We start from the raw sequence: 16,938 nt of genomic DNA, 5'->3' as shown, positions 1-16,938 counted from the left end.
ATGTAATTAATTGTATTTGTACTTTTTTGATGTAGATTCTATAACATGCCCTTTGTACTCTTACTTCTCAATGATACGTAAATACATACCAGGCGCAAACATGACCTCATCTGTACTGGTGGTCTGAAGACTTTTCATCCCCTGCTCCTTTACTACACCAACTCCTACTCATCACTGCAAATTTTTATTTTATTTTTTTTTTTCATTTCAGCCTAGCTTGCCTACACAAGAAAGTAAGACTTTTTTTTTTTAATATTATCTTTTTAAGTGAAAGGCTTTCCTTGAGGGAATTTTAAAAAAATCTAGCAAATTTATTTTCCAGTAACATCTTGACAAAACTTTATGAAGATGCCAGTGTTTCTTTAAACATTTGCAAACATCACTAAGGTTTTTAACTTTTTTTACAAACTTTAAAAGGAATATATTCTAATAAATGTATAAAAATTCATCATAGTTAATAACTGTTAGACGTTAGTCTTATTTCCTGTATCCATTTGGTCTATTAAAACACACAATTAAATCTAGAAAATTACAAATGTGAGTCATTAGCTCTGGGGCATATAACTGCCAGGCAAGCAGCCATGACAAATCCAGAAGTATTTAAATCTCTTGCTGTTAAAAATAGGCGTAGTAAAGATGTCGCTAAATTTAAAATAAATGTGTTGTAAAATGTAACTCCAGTTAACATGTAATGTCTTGTGAGATTGTTGCTTTAGGGCAACATGAGTGTAGACCCAGGGTTAGTAAATGGTCTTACAAAGTGAGTGTTTAATATACAGAGACCTGAAGCCTAGTCATGTTAAGTTTGCAGCATGCGTTGTCAAGGAACAGTGTTTCCTGGTAGTTATGTTACTGTTTTCCTTTCTAGGGGGATGCCAAAACTCTTCTAGCCTCTGAGAATGTGAGCACTGGCCAAAAGTTGGACTTTTCAGATACAATGGTACAGCAGAAGCTGGATGAAGTAAAGGACCAAATCAAGCGGGAAATAAGGAAGGAACTTAAAATCAAGGAGGGAGCAGAGAACCTCAGGAAGGTCACAACGGATAAAAAGAACTTGGCATATGTGGACAACATTTTGAAAAAGTCGAATAAGAAATTAGAAGATTTGCATCATAAGTTACAGGAGTTAAATGCACACATTGTTGTAACGGATCCAGAAGATGTTGCAGGTACCATATGTTGTTGTGAAATCAGTTTTTATCCTCCTTAGATAAGCTGTATCCCATTTCATTTGAAAAAATTGCTCTGGGAATGGGCAAATCCGTAGCTGGCAAGTTTGATATTTATGTATGCCTCTTTGTTTTGGTTGACAAATAAGTGTCCAGTCCCTTTGAGTTTTAAATTGTATTCTGGGGAACACGGTTTTTCACAAATTATTTGATAATGCTCTAAAGCCTAACTTAACATGTACCAGTTCTTCACTTTCAGTTATTACTCTGTTAAAGTATTTTGTCAATCACTTCAATATTTCCTAACAGCTTTTCACTGTATAAAAGGAAATTTCAGTAGCTCTTCCAGTGACTTTCTCTGAGTTATGCTGTAGGCATCAGCATTAATACACCTTTTTATTCTATGGGGAAAAAAAAAATTGTAAAATTTTCATTTAAAAGTTTTGGGTGTTTTTTTTACACTTAAATCTAACTTTTAAAAACTGTTTTTCTGTTGCATCATTTATCTGACTAACTTACCAAACATTTCTTACTGTGGCAATGATTTGTTAAGTCTTGAGGCTTTTCCACAATGAAGCTACTATTTTAAAAACAATTTGAAATTTTTTTCACAGAATCACAGAATGGTTGTAATGAATTCGTATTTTCTGTGGCATGGCAGTAAGTCAATACTGATTTTGAATGTATTTTTTAAAAATACAGGGCTTGGTATTTTAAGATGGAATGTTATGAAAGTAAACAGTCCTTTTTCAGCTTTGTGGAATGACTTGGGAGATATTGCCAGCCTGATGATGTCACACTGCGCAGACTCTTCTTGGCAAAATGTTAATAAATGTGCACAAGTCATTGAAGGTGTTTGTGAAGTGAATGCCAAGCTTTAAGAAGTTTGGGCAGTAGAATACATCCTTGTGAAGAAAGGATGATTACAGTGAGAATTTAGGAAAATACTGGCAGGTGATGTCAGCAATTCATACTGACTGGTCCTGTGACATGCTGCCAAAGCGTTGAAGTGTCCATAGTGACCTGCACGATATTCTCTGTATTCTCTGCATTCTTCTGCTTTTGTTCTTCAAGAGATACAAGGGGGAGAGAGGAGCACAGCTGGAACTAGCGAGGCAAAGTAGTTGCTGCGGCATGAAATGGGAATAAATATAATAAAGTATGCTTCATAGATAGCCATGGGATATTTAGTAGGCATGAGGCGTTCTGCTCCATATTGGCTAAGGTTTATGAAAATCCGCTTCAGTGTTGGCAGTACTGTGACTTTTAAAGGAATGGGAAGAGTCGAACAGAAAGAAAACTATATGGAAACTGTATAGACCAAATATAAATATGTGCGGACACAAATTTGTGAAGTTCATCTCATAGTAGAACTTGAAGTGGATGAGCGCAGAATGCTCATGTTGGAGTTCCCCCTTCCAGTCTAGCATTTTAAAACTATCACACTGAGTTAATGAGCCATATTGTCCTTGTGCATGACTCGGGAAATGTGGTAGACCCTAAGAAAGCATTTGCTCGTTCTAAAGAGATGGTTTGGCTACAAAAATCTAAATAATGTTGTTCAGATCCTTAGTACGCTTCTGGAAAGGCCAGCAGTGCCCATTGCTTTTGCGAATAACTGTTAGCAGCCAGGCTCATCACGCGTTGTGTTCAAATACCAGAGACTTCATGAAAGCTCAACAGATAAAAGATCAAGGTTGATAAACTTATCAGCAGGTGCTTCTACCTGCTTGTGATGCATGCTAAACTTCTTAGTACTATGTTTTTAACTTTCATTCTGTTCAAAGTGTTATTGGTAGATAGCTTTTACAGTCCTACTTAATTATTGAAATATGCAAGAAAAAAACCTATTAATTCTGTTGAGATCATATATTCTCTGTATAGTATCACATCAGGTATTCCTATATAAGACCCATTTTAATAGAATATATTGCATAACCTTCTAAAAAATAGTCTTTAATTCTTTCAATATCTGTTCTTAGATCAAAGATCTACAAGCACGCACCCTTCAAAATTGAAATGCTTGAGTTTTTTTATACTGTTTGCTTTGTAATTTAATTGCCTGTCTCCTACCTCATTCATGGGGGAGGAGTGCTACCAGAACGTCCCGTCTGTCTTGAGACTAATGGGTGCAAATCATCTAGGTGATACTCCAGTTTTTTTATACTGAAGTCTTAGATTTGATTTAAGGTATCAGTGAGCTTGACCTTTGCAAAATAAGGTTAGTAATATAAAACTTACGACATGCCAACTCTGTGTGTATGTGTGTATATATATATGTATTACACATAATATTCAGGAAATACATGGACACATAGTCCTATGTCACTGCCATCTGACCGAGAGTACCTCTGTGGAGAGGTCACAGGTATCTGAATCTGGGAATTCTTGCTTTTGCTCAGGATCAACAGTGAATTTAATAATCACTTACTGACAAATGTGGGAGCTTCCTGAACAAGTGCATTGTTTCCAGAGGTTAGCTTTAATTTAAGTTACATGTTTTCTTCACTTTAGCTTGTGTTTGACCTTTTTCTGGTCAGTTAGTGACAAAAGATTTAAAAGAGAGAAGGAAATACACAGGAAATTTTTAGACAGTGCAGAGCATGAATGCTGAAAATAAGGTAAAGAGGGTTCAAGAGGTGTGTGAGTCAAGGGTTGTGTTCTCTTTATGTACTTTAATATTTTTGAGGGGCGGCCCTGTGTTTTTTACCTCTTCTAGAGTACGTTGTTTAGGTTTTTGCAGGTTCTAAGTAGCAAAGTCAGGGCTGAGATCCATTGAGAAGTAACACTGAGAGGATCATTGCCTATAAAATGATGAGCCCTTTGACCTGTCAGGCCTGAAATCTGAAGATTTTTGGATGGTTTCTGTTGACTTGTTGAAAGGTCATTGTGGTAACTTGGAAAAGTCATTTAATCTTTCCTTGTTCCTGTATCTGAAAAGTGGGTGTGAACATATATTTGTAAAGTGCTCCAGATTTAGAGCTGAAAAGTGCTGTGTGAGCTGTTGTGACTCTTACTGTTGCTTATGGTATCAAGCAGTAACTCGCGTTACTTTTTTTTAACGAAACACTAATTTGTAGTGTAACTTCTTTTTAATCATCACAATGTAATCGATACATGTTAAAACCATTAAATGTAGTGTTAATGAATCTCCTGTAGAAAAATGTTTTTTAATAACATTCCATTTGAAGCAAGTTAAGATGTTTTGATGGTAGCTTTCTTAGAGCTGGAAGCTTTCTGTGTCCTAATGCCATAGGAAATTATTTTCACAACTATTTGAAGAATCGATATTAAACCTTAACGAAAAAGTGCAGTTTGCCAAAAAGCTATGTTACTGAATGTGACAGTAGATTTGGCAGCAGATGTATGATTCAGAGACAACTTTTAGTGTAACATCGGTTTACTTTACATTTTGGGGTTGCTGGTGAATGTAGATTTGTTTTTGAAGTGGGACTTTGTCCCCAGGTCTGCCCTTATCGTGCAGTGTATTAGTCATACTAGGGCGCGGAGTTTTTAAAATTCATAGGTCAGCACTTAAAAGTGAAGCGGAATGCAGCAATACAAAAAGAGTAGGACAAGCCTAGTGACCATTACTTGCTCAGAGTGACCATAAAATTGAGAGGTTTATTTTAAGGTGTAACACAGGAATAATTACTTCAGTTTTAGAGGTGAAGAAATCTTGTATCTTGAAAACATACTTCTACAAAGTAGCACAATTAAATTTGTATTCTTTTTACAAGTCTAAAAAGTAGCAGTAGCGATTGGGGTTTTGAATGTGACTCAGTAAGGTGTAAGATTGAAATATTTTACCTACAGCGAGTCACTGATTTAACTAGGCATATAGTTGATACGTAGGATATGTATAAACTGGGAAATTAATCTCTTCCATATAGCTGAATTAAAGACGGATAGGGAGGTGAGATGATAGAAAAACTTTTGAGGGAATTGAAGAGACTGGATAAAACATTGAGAACATGAAATCAAAGAGACAAGTTCATGCCTCTTCTTCCATTCTCCTCTAACTTCTGAGATGTCTACTTCACATCAAATTTGGCTGCAGGGGTCACAAATAAAGTAAATATTTTGTTTAAGAATATGATATGATTAGCTGATAGGGGAGTGAGAGGGACTGTTTGGGGGATTTCTTTGTCCATACAAATGACTAGGTTAATCTGTCAGACACCAGAGTGTCCATTTACTGGACCAATTACTGGAAACTAGTAGAGGCAGCAACCAAACTGATAGAGGTAGTGACTTTTTTGAGCAGCGTCCACCTACGAGGCTCATATCCGTAGGAATTTCATGGTAACTTTTGGGAACCTTAATGTAGAATAACATTATTGAAGCCATTTGAAGCAATCTTCTGTCACTTGTTTAGTAGTTAAAATTAGCCATTAATGAATTGAAATTCAATTCAACTTCAAAAGTTTCTAGGTCAGTGCTGGATGTTCTCTGAGTGCAGAATGTCCCCTGCTGCCTTGGACTTACTGATGGCTTAGTTCAAATGCATCTGACTCCCTGAGAAATGCCTGATGATGCCTCTTTCTTCCCCCCTCCAGCAATGCCTAAAAATGCATCACAGGTATTTCTGTTGAGTATGACACTGATGAGGCTAACTGCAATTAAATATCCTCAAATAAGATTAAAATTAACTATTTACCAAAGGGCACTTGCTGCTAATTGAGTAGCTTAGCAGCACGCTGCAGTACCATCTGGGAACCCAAATTCAGAAAGTTACATGGGATCCTAGATTTCACACTGAGTTTATTGAAGAAATAGCATACCTAGCATCTGGGGAAGAGTCCCCAAAGGAATGAGCAGCAGTCTCAGTAGAGCAGAGTTGTGTCGTTACTCTAATAAATATAATTTAGATGGGAGTACTGGTAAAAGGCAACTTAGAAGCAAAAAGTTTTTGCTGGTGAGCACTGAAAAGATTTTCAGAAGAGCAAGGATCACGGTTAAGAGAAACATTTCAGACTGAAAACTGCCATTGTCCTCATGCAGTCCAGATGTTTTTTTTTAATAATAAGAAGAAAATAAATATGTTAAACCATCACTATTAACTTATTTTAAGTCTTATATTTTCATGAAAACAGGATATTGCAGGTGCTGGGGAAGCAGTACTGCAGCTCTTCCAGCAGCCTGGATGTGTGCTAACAAGCTGCACAAAACTCATTAGTATCAAGCAACAACATTTGTAGTTGTTTAGCAAATCAACATGCTAGTTACTTGAAATGAAGTCAAGTTCACCTGAAATACATCTGTTACTTCACTTGATATTCACTGTCCAGAAGAAAATGCCTAGGGGCACTAATCCATACCCCAGCAAAGCTCTTGCTGTCCTATGCAAAGTTGAACTTGAATGCATCCAAAATGGCAAGTCCTGTACTGTCCTTGTTGACCAACAGACATGGCAAACTGGAGAATCTCGTATTTTCCCCAGTCACTACTCACCTACTTGAGTGAAGAATTAATTTGGTACGAGTACTTAACTCTTGTTTAACTTTAAACAGATACATAAATCCCATTGATTGCAATTATCCAGATGAATTTATTACTTATTTGTATTATGAAGGTGGCTAAATGTCTCCAGATGAGATTTGAGCCCCTCTGTGTAGTGCTTTATCCAAATAGATGAGAGATAGCAAGCCATACCGAAGTGATTACAGCCTCAGTAGACATTACAAAGAGAGAGGGAAACTGCTAATACAGCTGTAGCTCGTAGTGCTGCTGCTAAGATTGTCAGCGCTTTCCATAATAGGACCAGTTTGTCCAGCTGACTTAAAACTTTAATCTGAATTCTTCTATAAGAGGCTGCCTCAGGCTACTTACTGCATTGTAATGGGATTGGGGGGGGGGGCGGGGGGAACTGGAGTCACTTAGGCCATTTCTGAAAAGCTGTTGGTAAACTTTTTTCTTTTTCTTAAAAAAGAAAATTTTTAAGAAACCATAGTGTTCCGTGTTCGGGAGTTTAGTGAGCAGCTATTATGCCTGAAAGCAAAAACTGAATTCTTCCTAGCAATTAGTCCGAAGTGCAGAAACATTTCCTTTGCTGCTGGTTGCTAACAAAGCGTATAGGTGCACCATTTAAACTAAATGGTAGAGGGGAGTTTAGGTCCACAAGTGCAGACCAACTCTTGAGATGACCCAGGTAAGGGATGTGGTTACACCTTCACAGTGCAGACACGCAAAGGGAGATAATAACAGCTGCCTGGGCAGCCTGCGCCGCGGTATCTCTAATTAGTCCTTGACTTGCAATTTGAGTGTTGTTTTAATGCAAAGGAAGGCTGCTTGTGTGCATCTTTCAAAGCGGTGAAAACAGGCTTCAGGAGCACCACGGTCTTCCCGGGGATCATCACAGGGCTGGGATCTCTAAGTGGTAGAGGACTGCATCATAAATCTGAAGTTGGTAAACATTCATTTATACGATTAATCTACTTAACAAGAAGACTCGACACTGTGACTTTCAAGTTTCATGTTTGTTCCAATTTTTGAATAGATGGTTAGGTGAGGATTAGTTGAATGTAAAAGCATAAGTGAGAGGAAAGCATGTTGTTAATCTTTGTTGTATTAATAGCAGATTTAAGGTAAAGCTGTTCAAGTGCAATGTTTCACAGAGAAACCAAGCCAAAACATTGAGAGGACGAACGACAAAACAGATGAGGAATAGCACAGATTATTTTTTTTTATTTATATTTTAAACATCTGTTATTTTCTGTACTACCTTTAAGTAGTGAGGATGCAGTAAGAGTTTTAAAGTGGCTTGAAGTGAAGAGTGAATTAGCAGCAGAGGAAATTAAAACTTCTCCTTCAATGAAATCTGTATGTAGCCTCAGCAAAGATTACAATTTAGGAGGAAATTACACAGCAAACTTGAAAGTAAAATGTATTAAATCTCCAAAATTAGTTATCAGAAGCTTCTACGGAAGAAATATTAAATGACAGATAAGATGCCTCCTCCCCATGACACCTCATAATTAATAATTTGTAAGTTACTAGTGCAATGCCTGTGTTTTCTAATAATTGAGAATTTCAGGAACCCGATCCATCATCCTAGTTTTAATTCAAGGAAAATTAATTAAAGTTGGGGAAAAAAGACTGTACTGTTGATATCAGGTACATACTACCTTCCAGGAGACCAACTAATGTTATTTTCCTATAGAGAAGGCATTCTTTCAGTTGTTCGGGTAAAAGAAATCAACAACAAAAAACCATAATTATTACAGTAGACATAATTTATCCTTTTTTACAAAAAGTTTCAAAAGAGAAGCCATTAGGACTGTTAGGGAAGATAGTTAGCTACAAGGACAGTCATGTTGGAAATAGTTAAGTACTAGGAAATAGTCCAGTGGCCACTTATTTTCAGTTGTCATAGTTCATGTTGCAGAAGCTGAAATGTGAACTAGTGATTAATAGACTTTTCTGGAGGAGGGTGGAAAAGTTAAGAGGTTTGACTATATAATTTGATTGTTAAAACTAACTTGCATTCCATTAAATTAATCCAGCAAGATGGAGATCTAAATAGTAATATTGTCAAACGAAAAAGCTTTATCCTTCCCACAGATCACAGTTGTTCAATAACCTGTCTGCCTATATCCCAGGATTCTGTTAGGATTCCAGAGCAAAAATCGTTCAGTTTTATGACTAAGGAAAAGGCTCATTTTATGTATTCTTAATTTTGACATAAACTGTGTCTGCAGTGTCCACACTGAAATCGATGAGAACCTACTTAATATCTGTATTTAGACCGTGCTCATTAGTATTGAATGTTATTGTCCAAGCTTGTTTGTTTTTAAAACACTTAGATTTTTAAAATCAGGAGTGTAAGAAAGATTAATGGAAAACTGCATTTTTGATCGATTCAAGACATTCTAGAAGAAACAATAAATCTCCTTTGAAATGAAAATAGACCTGGCTGCAGACCTGCCTGTGTCGCCACTCCCGGAAGTGATTCATGTGAATTAGGGCATGTGTAGGAGTCACCGGGCTTTCGCCAGGCTTTTCACGTTAAGGCGCATTTGCAGTGCTGTTGAAAAGTAGCTCTGGACAGGAGGGTCAGTCTTAATACTTAAGTGTATGATGTTCCAGCTTTGTTTAATCTATAACTTAATAGAATAGAGTGGGGGGGTGTGGGTTTTTGTGGGGTTGTTTTTTTCTTCCCTTTTCTTTTTTTCTTTTTGCACACATTACGTCTTACCTTTAATTTGCAGATTGTCCTAGGACTCCTGATACTCCAAATAGCGATCCTCGTTTTTCTACTAACAACAGATTGATGGCCTTAAAGAAGCAGTTGGATATAGAACTGAAGGTAAAACAGGGAGCAGAAAATATGATACAGATGTACTCAAATGGCTCTTCAAAGGTAAGGCTTTGGAATGCTTAAAGAACATGAAGTGATTGTGAATTTTCATATTGCTGTGGTGTGAATGTACAACATATAAACAGTATACAATTTCAGTGTTTTTAGTTTGGGGTATATTTTTTGTTAAGTAGTTAGGTCAAATCTGCTACAAATTACTACACCATTTTTTGTTGTGGTTTAATACCGACTCAAGCGATTGTTTTATCAATTTGTCCACATGCAGTTCAACCTAAATAACAAATCCGGCTTACTAAATTTAGTACATCTAGTAATCTTTGATCATGTGTGATTCAGTTAGCAGCAGAGCTTGGTATGGCACTGATTGGTGTCTGATGCTTTTCCTAGTTCCACTAAAAAAGAAAAAAAAATCCATTAGTGTTAAAGTTGTAATGTGCACGATAATTACACAAAAGGCGGCATTGCCAAGTATGCTTCTGAAATGGTCATCTAGTTGTAGTTGGCAGTAAAAATATTTGTACCAAATATTTGTTTTAATAAAATGTGCATAGTACTCTGATAAGAGTTATAATCTGCATTAGTACGCATGCACATGAAATACACATGCTTCTTTACAGAAGTGTGGTATTCTAGAGGTAGCATCTGGTAGCATCAAACTGAAATTAAAAATAAAGCCACACTTATTTCTACATCTGAATTTTATGAATTGAATGAAGTTCTCTGGGGCCGGGGGGGCGTGTTAGCTAACCCCTGAATGGTTTTGACTTATTACATAGTCCTAATTGTGTAATAAAATTTATCATACACTAAGAATCCCTTAACTCAACTGAAAGACAAACCAAACCTTTTAAGTGGGGGGAACCAAAAAACCCCCACCCCAAAACAACGGCAAAAAACCCCAAAAATATATTTTATGAGTATAAGGGAGTCATAGTTCTCAAATGAGAAAAGGGGGGGATATCTTCTACTTACCTGCTCTTTCTCCCTTCATTAGTTACTCATTACCTGTCTTTCCATTTACTTTTACTGCATTGTCAAGGAGATGAATTTCCAAATTAAGGGGAAAGACAAGCCTAGATCTAACAAATAGTATCCAGACACAGAATGAACGGAAATGTTTTAAGATCTTAACTTACTACCCAACACCTATAAGTCTGTGAACTTATTAAAAAAAAGTGTTTGATTTGAAGAGTAGACATCTATGAATTGCATTGCTACCCCTTATAATTGATACTAACCAAAAAATGTTGGAAAGGAACTTTATATTTCTGAGTGAATTTCTGCCTGGGACTGGTGGAAACGCAGATAACTTTGTATCTGTCTACTGTTTGACTTTCTTATACCTCAGGAAATTACAGCAAATGTGGCTCGCTCCCAGAAAAATTAGTTTAGGCTAGATGGACCATGGGTGCCACCAAGCTCCTTCTGTCCCAACAGCACTTCTGTTGAACCAGCTGGTACTTTGGCAGATTTATCTGAAAGTGATCTGTAACCTACTAGCCTGGGGCAGGTGGAGGAAATATCTGGACTGCACCTTATGACTAAGGGCCTGGGAATGCTGTCCATGCACCACAGTCCCTCGGCTCCTGCAAAACCTGCAGTCGACATCCTCTGGGGCCATGTACTTAACATCAGGTGCACTTAAAAATAATAATCAGCTGACCCAATGGATCAAAAGACAGACGTGAATTATGTTCTTAATAAACCCTCAGCAAGTAACCTTATAACAGCCTGAAAAAACTTAACTCGACACTCAGGCTATAATATTAGACATTGTTAGCAAGCTTTGATCAGACTAGGTAGAAAGGATATATTCTGGCTTGCTTTATGATTGAGGCATGTAATTAAAATTGGTGATTGAGTCTTGTATTTGCAATTGGTAAATGCTTAAATTGGCCTTACCAGACTGGGTGTATCTAGTAACTGGGCTGGGGAGAGCAAGCTGGAAAACACAAAAGCATTGCCAGCTGCTTCAACAGACCGGATGGAAATGGTGTGTATTCATTCTCTCATATTCGTAATACTCAGTAGTGAGTTATTTTGGCAGGTTTAAACTGTAGACTTGAGCATCATGATTACTTTTTAAAAAGCAGAGCTTAAAACAACTCAGGGGTCTGGATGAGGTGGGCAAAAGGGGCAGAAAATTCCCAGTTTGAATTCAACCCCAGTAATCCAGTAGTTTTTTAAAAATTAGTCCCAGGACTCTCTTTAAAACTTATTAAACTCTTTTGTGACCTTTATTCAAGTGTACTATATGATCAGATTTCAAATTTGATGTATTATTTTCAGACCTAAATTTAATGGAGGGAGGTCATCATTTGTTTATTAAAAATGAAAAAGCAGCTTGTTAGTAGGAATAAACCCATCATCTCATGGGCAGGTTTTCCATTTGTACTTCCTCTACTTGCTTCAGTAACATTCAGCTCAACCTATTCAGACTTAAGTGTTTCTAAGATATTGATCATCTTTCCTTGGACTTGTGTGGATTCTCTGAGATCCCACGACAGCTTTGCAGATGAGTTTTAGAGACACTGCCAGTTCTTCTATACTCAGGAGATGCCTTGAAATATTTTGTATTCGGCCTCCAACACTAGAAGAGCTGCTGAGTGTAACACATCCATTTTGATTCTGAAGATGGGATTTTCTGCCTCTTGAAAACATAAGGATATCTCTATAATCCTGAATTACTGCCATTTTACACATTGAAGGGCTGATGTTGCCCCTGAGGAAGCAAATCCATTGCAGTAAGAGGATATGAGGGACAATCAAGAGCAGCAAGATCGAAAATAAGATAAACAGGAAGATACAGACAAAGAAACACTTACAGCATATTTATACATCAGAATGATGCATGGATAAGGTTTAATACAGGATTCTGGAGTTGCTCGCGATCTGTTACTTAGATTCTATTTTCTGCTGTAGACAGCGTCTATTTCAGAAGTTGATATTTGTATTTGAGAAGGCATTCATTTAGGAAATTCAGTGTACTCATTAAATAATTGTATAGCTACCATAGAATCTTAAAATATGAAAACTAGTGGTATCTCTCTGAAATGTTGATTAATACTAGAGCTTAAAACCAAGAGTTCTGAGACTGTGGTATGCAGAGTGGGCACAATTTCTCCCCATGCAGCCAAAGTGTTTTCATATGTATATCTTGGCGTATCTACCCTGCAGAACATAGGGTAGCATTACGTTATCAGAGTAATACATTAGGCCCAAGGTCATAGTGGAGCTCTATGAAGGTGAATTTCCCTCTTCTGTGATTTTTCTCACAGTATGCTCCATGGTGCTGGTATTTCTAGCTCTGGGTATCTGTGCTACACTGCAGTTCTTTGTCTTGGTTGTGGTAAGGGGAAGAATTAAATTTCTTTAACTTCTTAAATAATTGATAACTTCATTATAAAATTAAAAATATAAGTATAAACCATGTCCATGGGAAAGTAAGTTATTAATGAGGCTATAGAGTGGCTACAAAATGAGTTAACCAAAGTACCCTTTGGGCTATAACAAGTGTGATACTCATCTGTGCTGGGTACTATTAATTACTGTGATTGATTGGCACTGCACAGACAGGACAAATAGACTGCCTTAAGTTTTCTCATACTCCTTTTTTTTTTTGTTCTTACTGCCAGTTAGATCACTTTTAAGTTATACGATAACTCTCAGAACATTTAGAGAGAGCCATGCAGCAGCCATAGAAGCACATGCACAGTTCCACAGAACCATTTGATAATCCATTGTAAGTCACATTTCCAGTAGCTGGAGGACAAAACATGGTACCCCTGAGAAACATGTGGTTGGCTGTGCTCCTGGCAATGAAATGGTATTATCAGCTACTTTGAAAGTTCATCTTCAGAAATGCTCTCTTCTAAACTGCTTCCTGTGTTTACTGTTTTTGAAAACAAAAAATGATAACCTTAGTTCATTTAGATGAAAAGTACTGTGCTTGCTGATGAAATAGCTAATGAAGCATTTATTAATGCAAAAAAAAATGTTCAGCTTTGTTTGGAAAAACGTACTGCAGACTTATTTATACTGTCCTATGTAAGTTAACTTCATATTTCTCATTTCAAGATTGAAAAATCAGCTCAAGTAAATTGGTGCAATGGTTTTTGTATGGATTTAGTCTAGCAAATTTGTCTATTAGAAGAGTTCTCATCATACTCACAGTAAATTTGAGTCATTCTACATAGGATGGTGATATTCTGCTTTTAATATCTTGTCCTTTCTTTAGTATCAGCTTACACAACATTAATCTAAACATGTAATGTTGCTAGATCGTGCCGCCTTTATTCACCTTTAAACAAATACAGTTTCCATGAGAGCGGCTTGTACTTCTTAATCAACCAGAATATGCCTCTGTCCTAACTTAATTTCCACTAATAGCCTAATGTGGTTAGTTGAATTGGTCTGCTGTACCGAATTAACTACATCGATTTAGTTCTAGTTCCTAAAGCGTGTGGGTTTTGAAGCTTTCTATGTGTTTTGTTCTATGCAGAGTTTACAATTTTAACTTTTCTGTTTGTTTTAATAGGATCGAAAACTTCTTGCCACAGCTCAGCAGATGCTCCAGGACAGCAAGACAAAAATAGAAGTTATAAGGATGCAGATTCTTCAGGCAGTCCAGACCAATGAATTGGCTTTTGATAATGGTGACGGAATAGAAAGAATATATGAATCATTAATGTCAGAATGCCATGTAGATACGTTACCCACATGCACACAGAGTTATCATAAATTTCTAGTAGGAATGTTAGAATGCCAAATGTAGGAATGCCAAAACTTGGCGTGAACCGAAAATAATCAGAGTCTAGGCACACCATTGTGTGTGTTAGGATGCCAAATACATCTGACTTGAAGCAAAATACCTTAAGCTTAATGAAGAGAAATACAGTCTCTCTTCATAATCCTTTTTATACCTTACGCAATCCATTTTTGCTTTGTGGTCGTCGTTCTCACTTCATGCATGCTCTCTTTTGTCTTGACAGTAACTAGTACTTCTATTTAAAGCATATAATCTTTTCATTATTCTAAAAAAAAAAAATAATCTGATGGAGGTACAAAGCCTACTTGTCATAGTTAAATAGATTGACCTTATTATTACTAATGTGGGCACAGATGGAGGCAAATTTTTGCTGTCTTTATGGGTATTTAGGCTAGATTGAGTAGGAAACAATTATTTTTAAAACAAACAAACAAAAGTGTTTTTAAAACCACCTGACTTGAAACACTCATGCTGCATTTCAGAAGTAGTTTTAAACTTATATTTCTTTGGAAATCTTTTAACTAAAAAAAAAAAATAAATACCCCTGAGCTGTATATAGCATGAGTGTACTATAACATTGTGGGCATATCGGTACATCTCTAAATCTTGAACTTTATTCATACGCATTTCTGAGCATTGAAGTTGTGTGACGATGCTCATAATCAAGGCCTGGATATATCATAGATAATGAAAAACGTGTGTGTGTATGTGGTTTTGTTTTGGTTTTGGGGGTAATGGTTTAGTTTGGTTTTACACTTATGATACTTCTGGCTTTTTCTTTTTTTTAACACCTTGTCTTAGCGCACGGCTTATGTATGGCATTTGTTCAAAAGAAAAGAAAGGTATTCAAGTTAGAAAGGGCTTTCAAACACCTTTTTGTGTTCCTATTGCTCTTACAGCTTTAAACAGAAAGGGATATATCCATAGAATCACAGAATGGTAGCGGTTGGAAGGGACCTCTGGAGATCATCTAGTCCAACCCCCTGCCAGAGCAGGGTCACCTTAGAGCAGGTTGCACAGGAACACATTCAGGCAGGTTTTGAATGTCTCCAGAGTTGGAGACATCCACCACCTCTCTGGGCAGCCTGTTCCAGTGCTCTGCCACCCTCAAAGTGAAGAAGTTCCTCCTCATGTTGTCATGGAACTTCCTGTGCTCAAGTTTGGGCCCATTACCTCTTGTCCTGTCACTGGGCACCACTGAAAAGAGCCTGGCCCCATCCTCCTGACACCCACCCTTTTAAGTATTTATAAGTGTTGATAAGGTCCCCCCTCAGTCGTCTTTTTTCCAGACTGAAGAGACCCAAATCCCTCAGCCTTTCTTCATAACAGAGAAATTCCAGTCCCCTAATCATCTTGGTAGCTCTCTGCTGTCCCCTCTCCAGCAGTTCCCTGTCCTTCTTGAACCGGGGAGCCCAGAACTGGACACAGTGTTCCAGGTGCAGCCTCACCAAGGCAGAGGAGAGGGGGAGGATGACCTCCCTCGACCTGCTGGCCACACTCTTCTTGGTGCACCCCAGGATGCCATTGGCCTTCTTGGCCACGAGGGCACATTGCTGGCTCATGGTCATCCTGTTGTCCACCAGGACTCCCAGGTCTCTTTCAGCTGTGCTGCTCTCCAGCAGGTCAGTCCCCAACCTGTACTGGTGCATGGGGTTATTCCTCCCCAGGTGCAGCACCCTACACTTGCCCTTGTTGAATTTCATAAGGTTCCTCTCTGCCCAACTCTCCAGCCTGTCCAGGTGTCTCTGTATGGCAGCACAGCCTTCCGGTGTGTCAGCCCCCCCTGCCCCCCAGCTTTGTGTCATTGGCAAACTTGCTGAGGGTGCACTCTATCCCCTCATCCAGGTCATTGATGAATATATTGAACAGGAGACTTCCTAATTCTGTTTGGGAAATCTGAACGCTGTAAGAAGTGGACATTAGAATGGTTAACTCAAACTGTTTGGGGAAGGCAGTGTATGGGATCTCTTACATTCTGTGCTGGCAGAAGCCAAATTCCCTGGGATTTTGTGTGAAGCAGGAGGATCGTCAGAAACAGATCAGGGATCTACTTAGCTATAGAGCAGTTTGAAAGATAAATCCTCAGAGCGTGGTTCAGAAATGTGGCAGTCTCCAGACCTCCTTCTTGCCAGCTGAATGATGTTTGGGAAATTTGGCTTTTGTCCCTTAACTGCCCTGAAGATGTGTTCTTTTTCGTGCATCCTCTGGCAATTATAGTTCTTTGAGGAGTAGGACCTGTTTATTGGATTGAGGCCCTCATCAGTTATTTCTGCCTTCAAATGCAGATGCTTAAAATTTCACTGTTGCTTTTATGACATACTTCAAGCTCTTCTTTGGGCTATCAAATCTGCATCTCTCATTCTATTTGATTCCCCCCCCCTTCTTTTTTCTTTTTTTCTCTCCTCTCTCTGTTTATATGGGAAAGAGGTTGATATTAAAGAAATTAAACATGGGTATGGTCTTCAATGAAGATTGATTGTTTATATCTCTTTGCAGCAAAACCTGTGATAAGCCCTCTTGAACTCCGAATGGAAGAATTACGGCATCATTTTAGGATAGAGTATGCTGTAGCAGAAGGTGCAAAAAATGTGATGAAATTACTTGGATCTGGGAAAGTTACCGACAGAAAGGCACTTTCAGAAGTAATTTACATCATTACAATTTCTGATACTTTATTTTAA

At 37.7% G+C, this 16,938-nt stretch overlaps 1 protein-coding gene across 3 annotated transcripts in view; it reads left to right on the top strand.

Moving 5' to 3' along the window:
• Nucleotides 1-16,938, top strand: part of PKN2 (protein kinase N2) — a 57,063-nt gene that overhangs the window by 23,531 nt on the left and 16,594 nt on the right. For 2 of the 3 annotated variants that reach the window (XR_008468025.1, XM_054211617.1), the window contains exons 2-5: nt 869-1,169; nt 9,380-9,531; nt 14,027-14,144; nt 16,754-16,899. Coding sequence is in view for 2 of the 3 variants with exons in the window: in XM_054211617.1 (XP_054067592.1) it covers nt 869-1,169; nt 9,380-9,531; nt 14,027-14,144; nt 16,754-16,899 (717 nt within the window). In the remaining variant the exon portion in view is untranslated. Of the gene's footprint in view, nt 1-868; nt 1,170-1,783; nt 1,830-9,379; nt 9,532-14,026; nt 14,145-16,753; nt 16,900-16,938 lie in introns of those variants that run through there. The other variant, XM_054211619.1, reaches the window with a different exon arrangement.

This window comes from Rissa tridactyla, chromosome 8, assembly GCF_028500815.1.
Source record: "Rissa tridactyla isolate bRisTri1 chromosome 8, bRisTri1.patW.cur.20221130, whole genome shotgun sequence".
NCBI classification, from domain to species: domain Eukaryota; kingdom Metazoa; phylum Chordata; class Aves; order Charadriiformes; family Laridae; genus Rissa; species Rissa tridactyla.
Note: the sequence above shows the minus strand (reverse complement) of the source record. Positions and strands in the feature narration are given on the sequence as shown.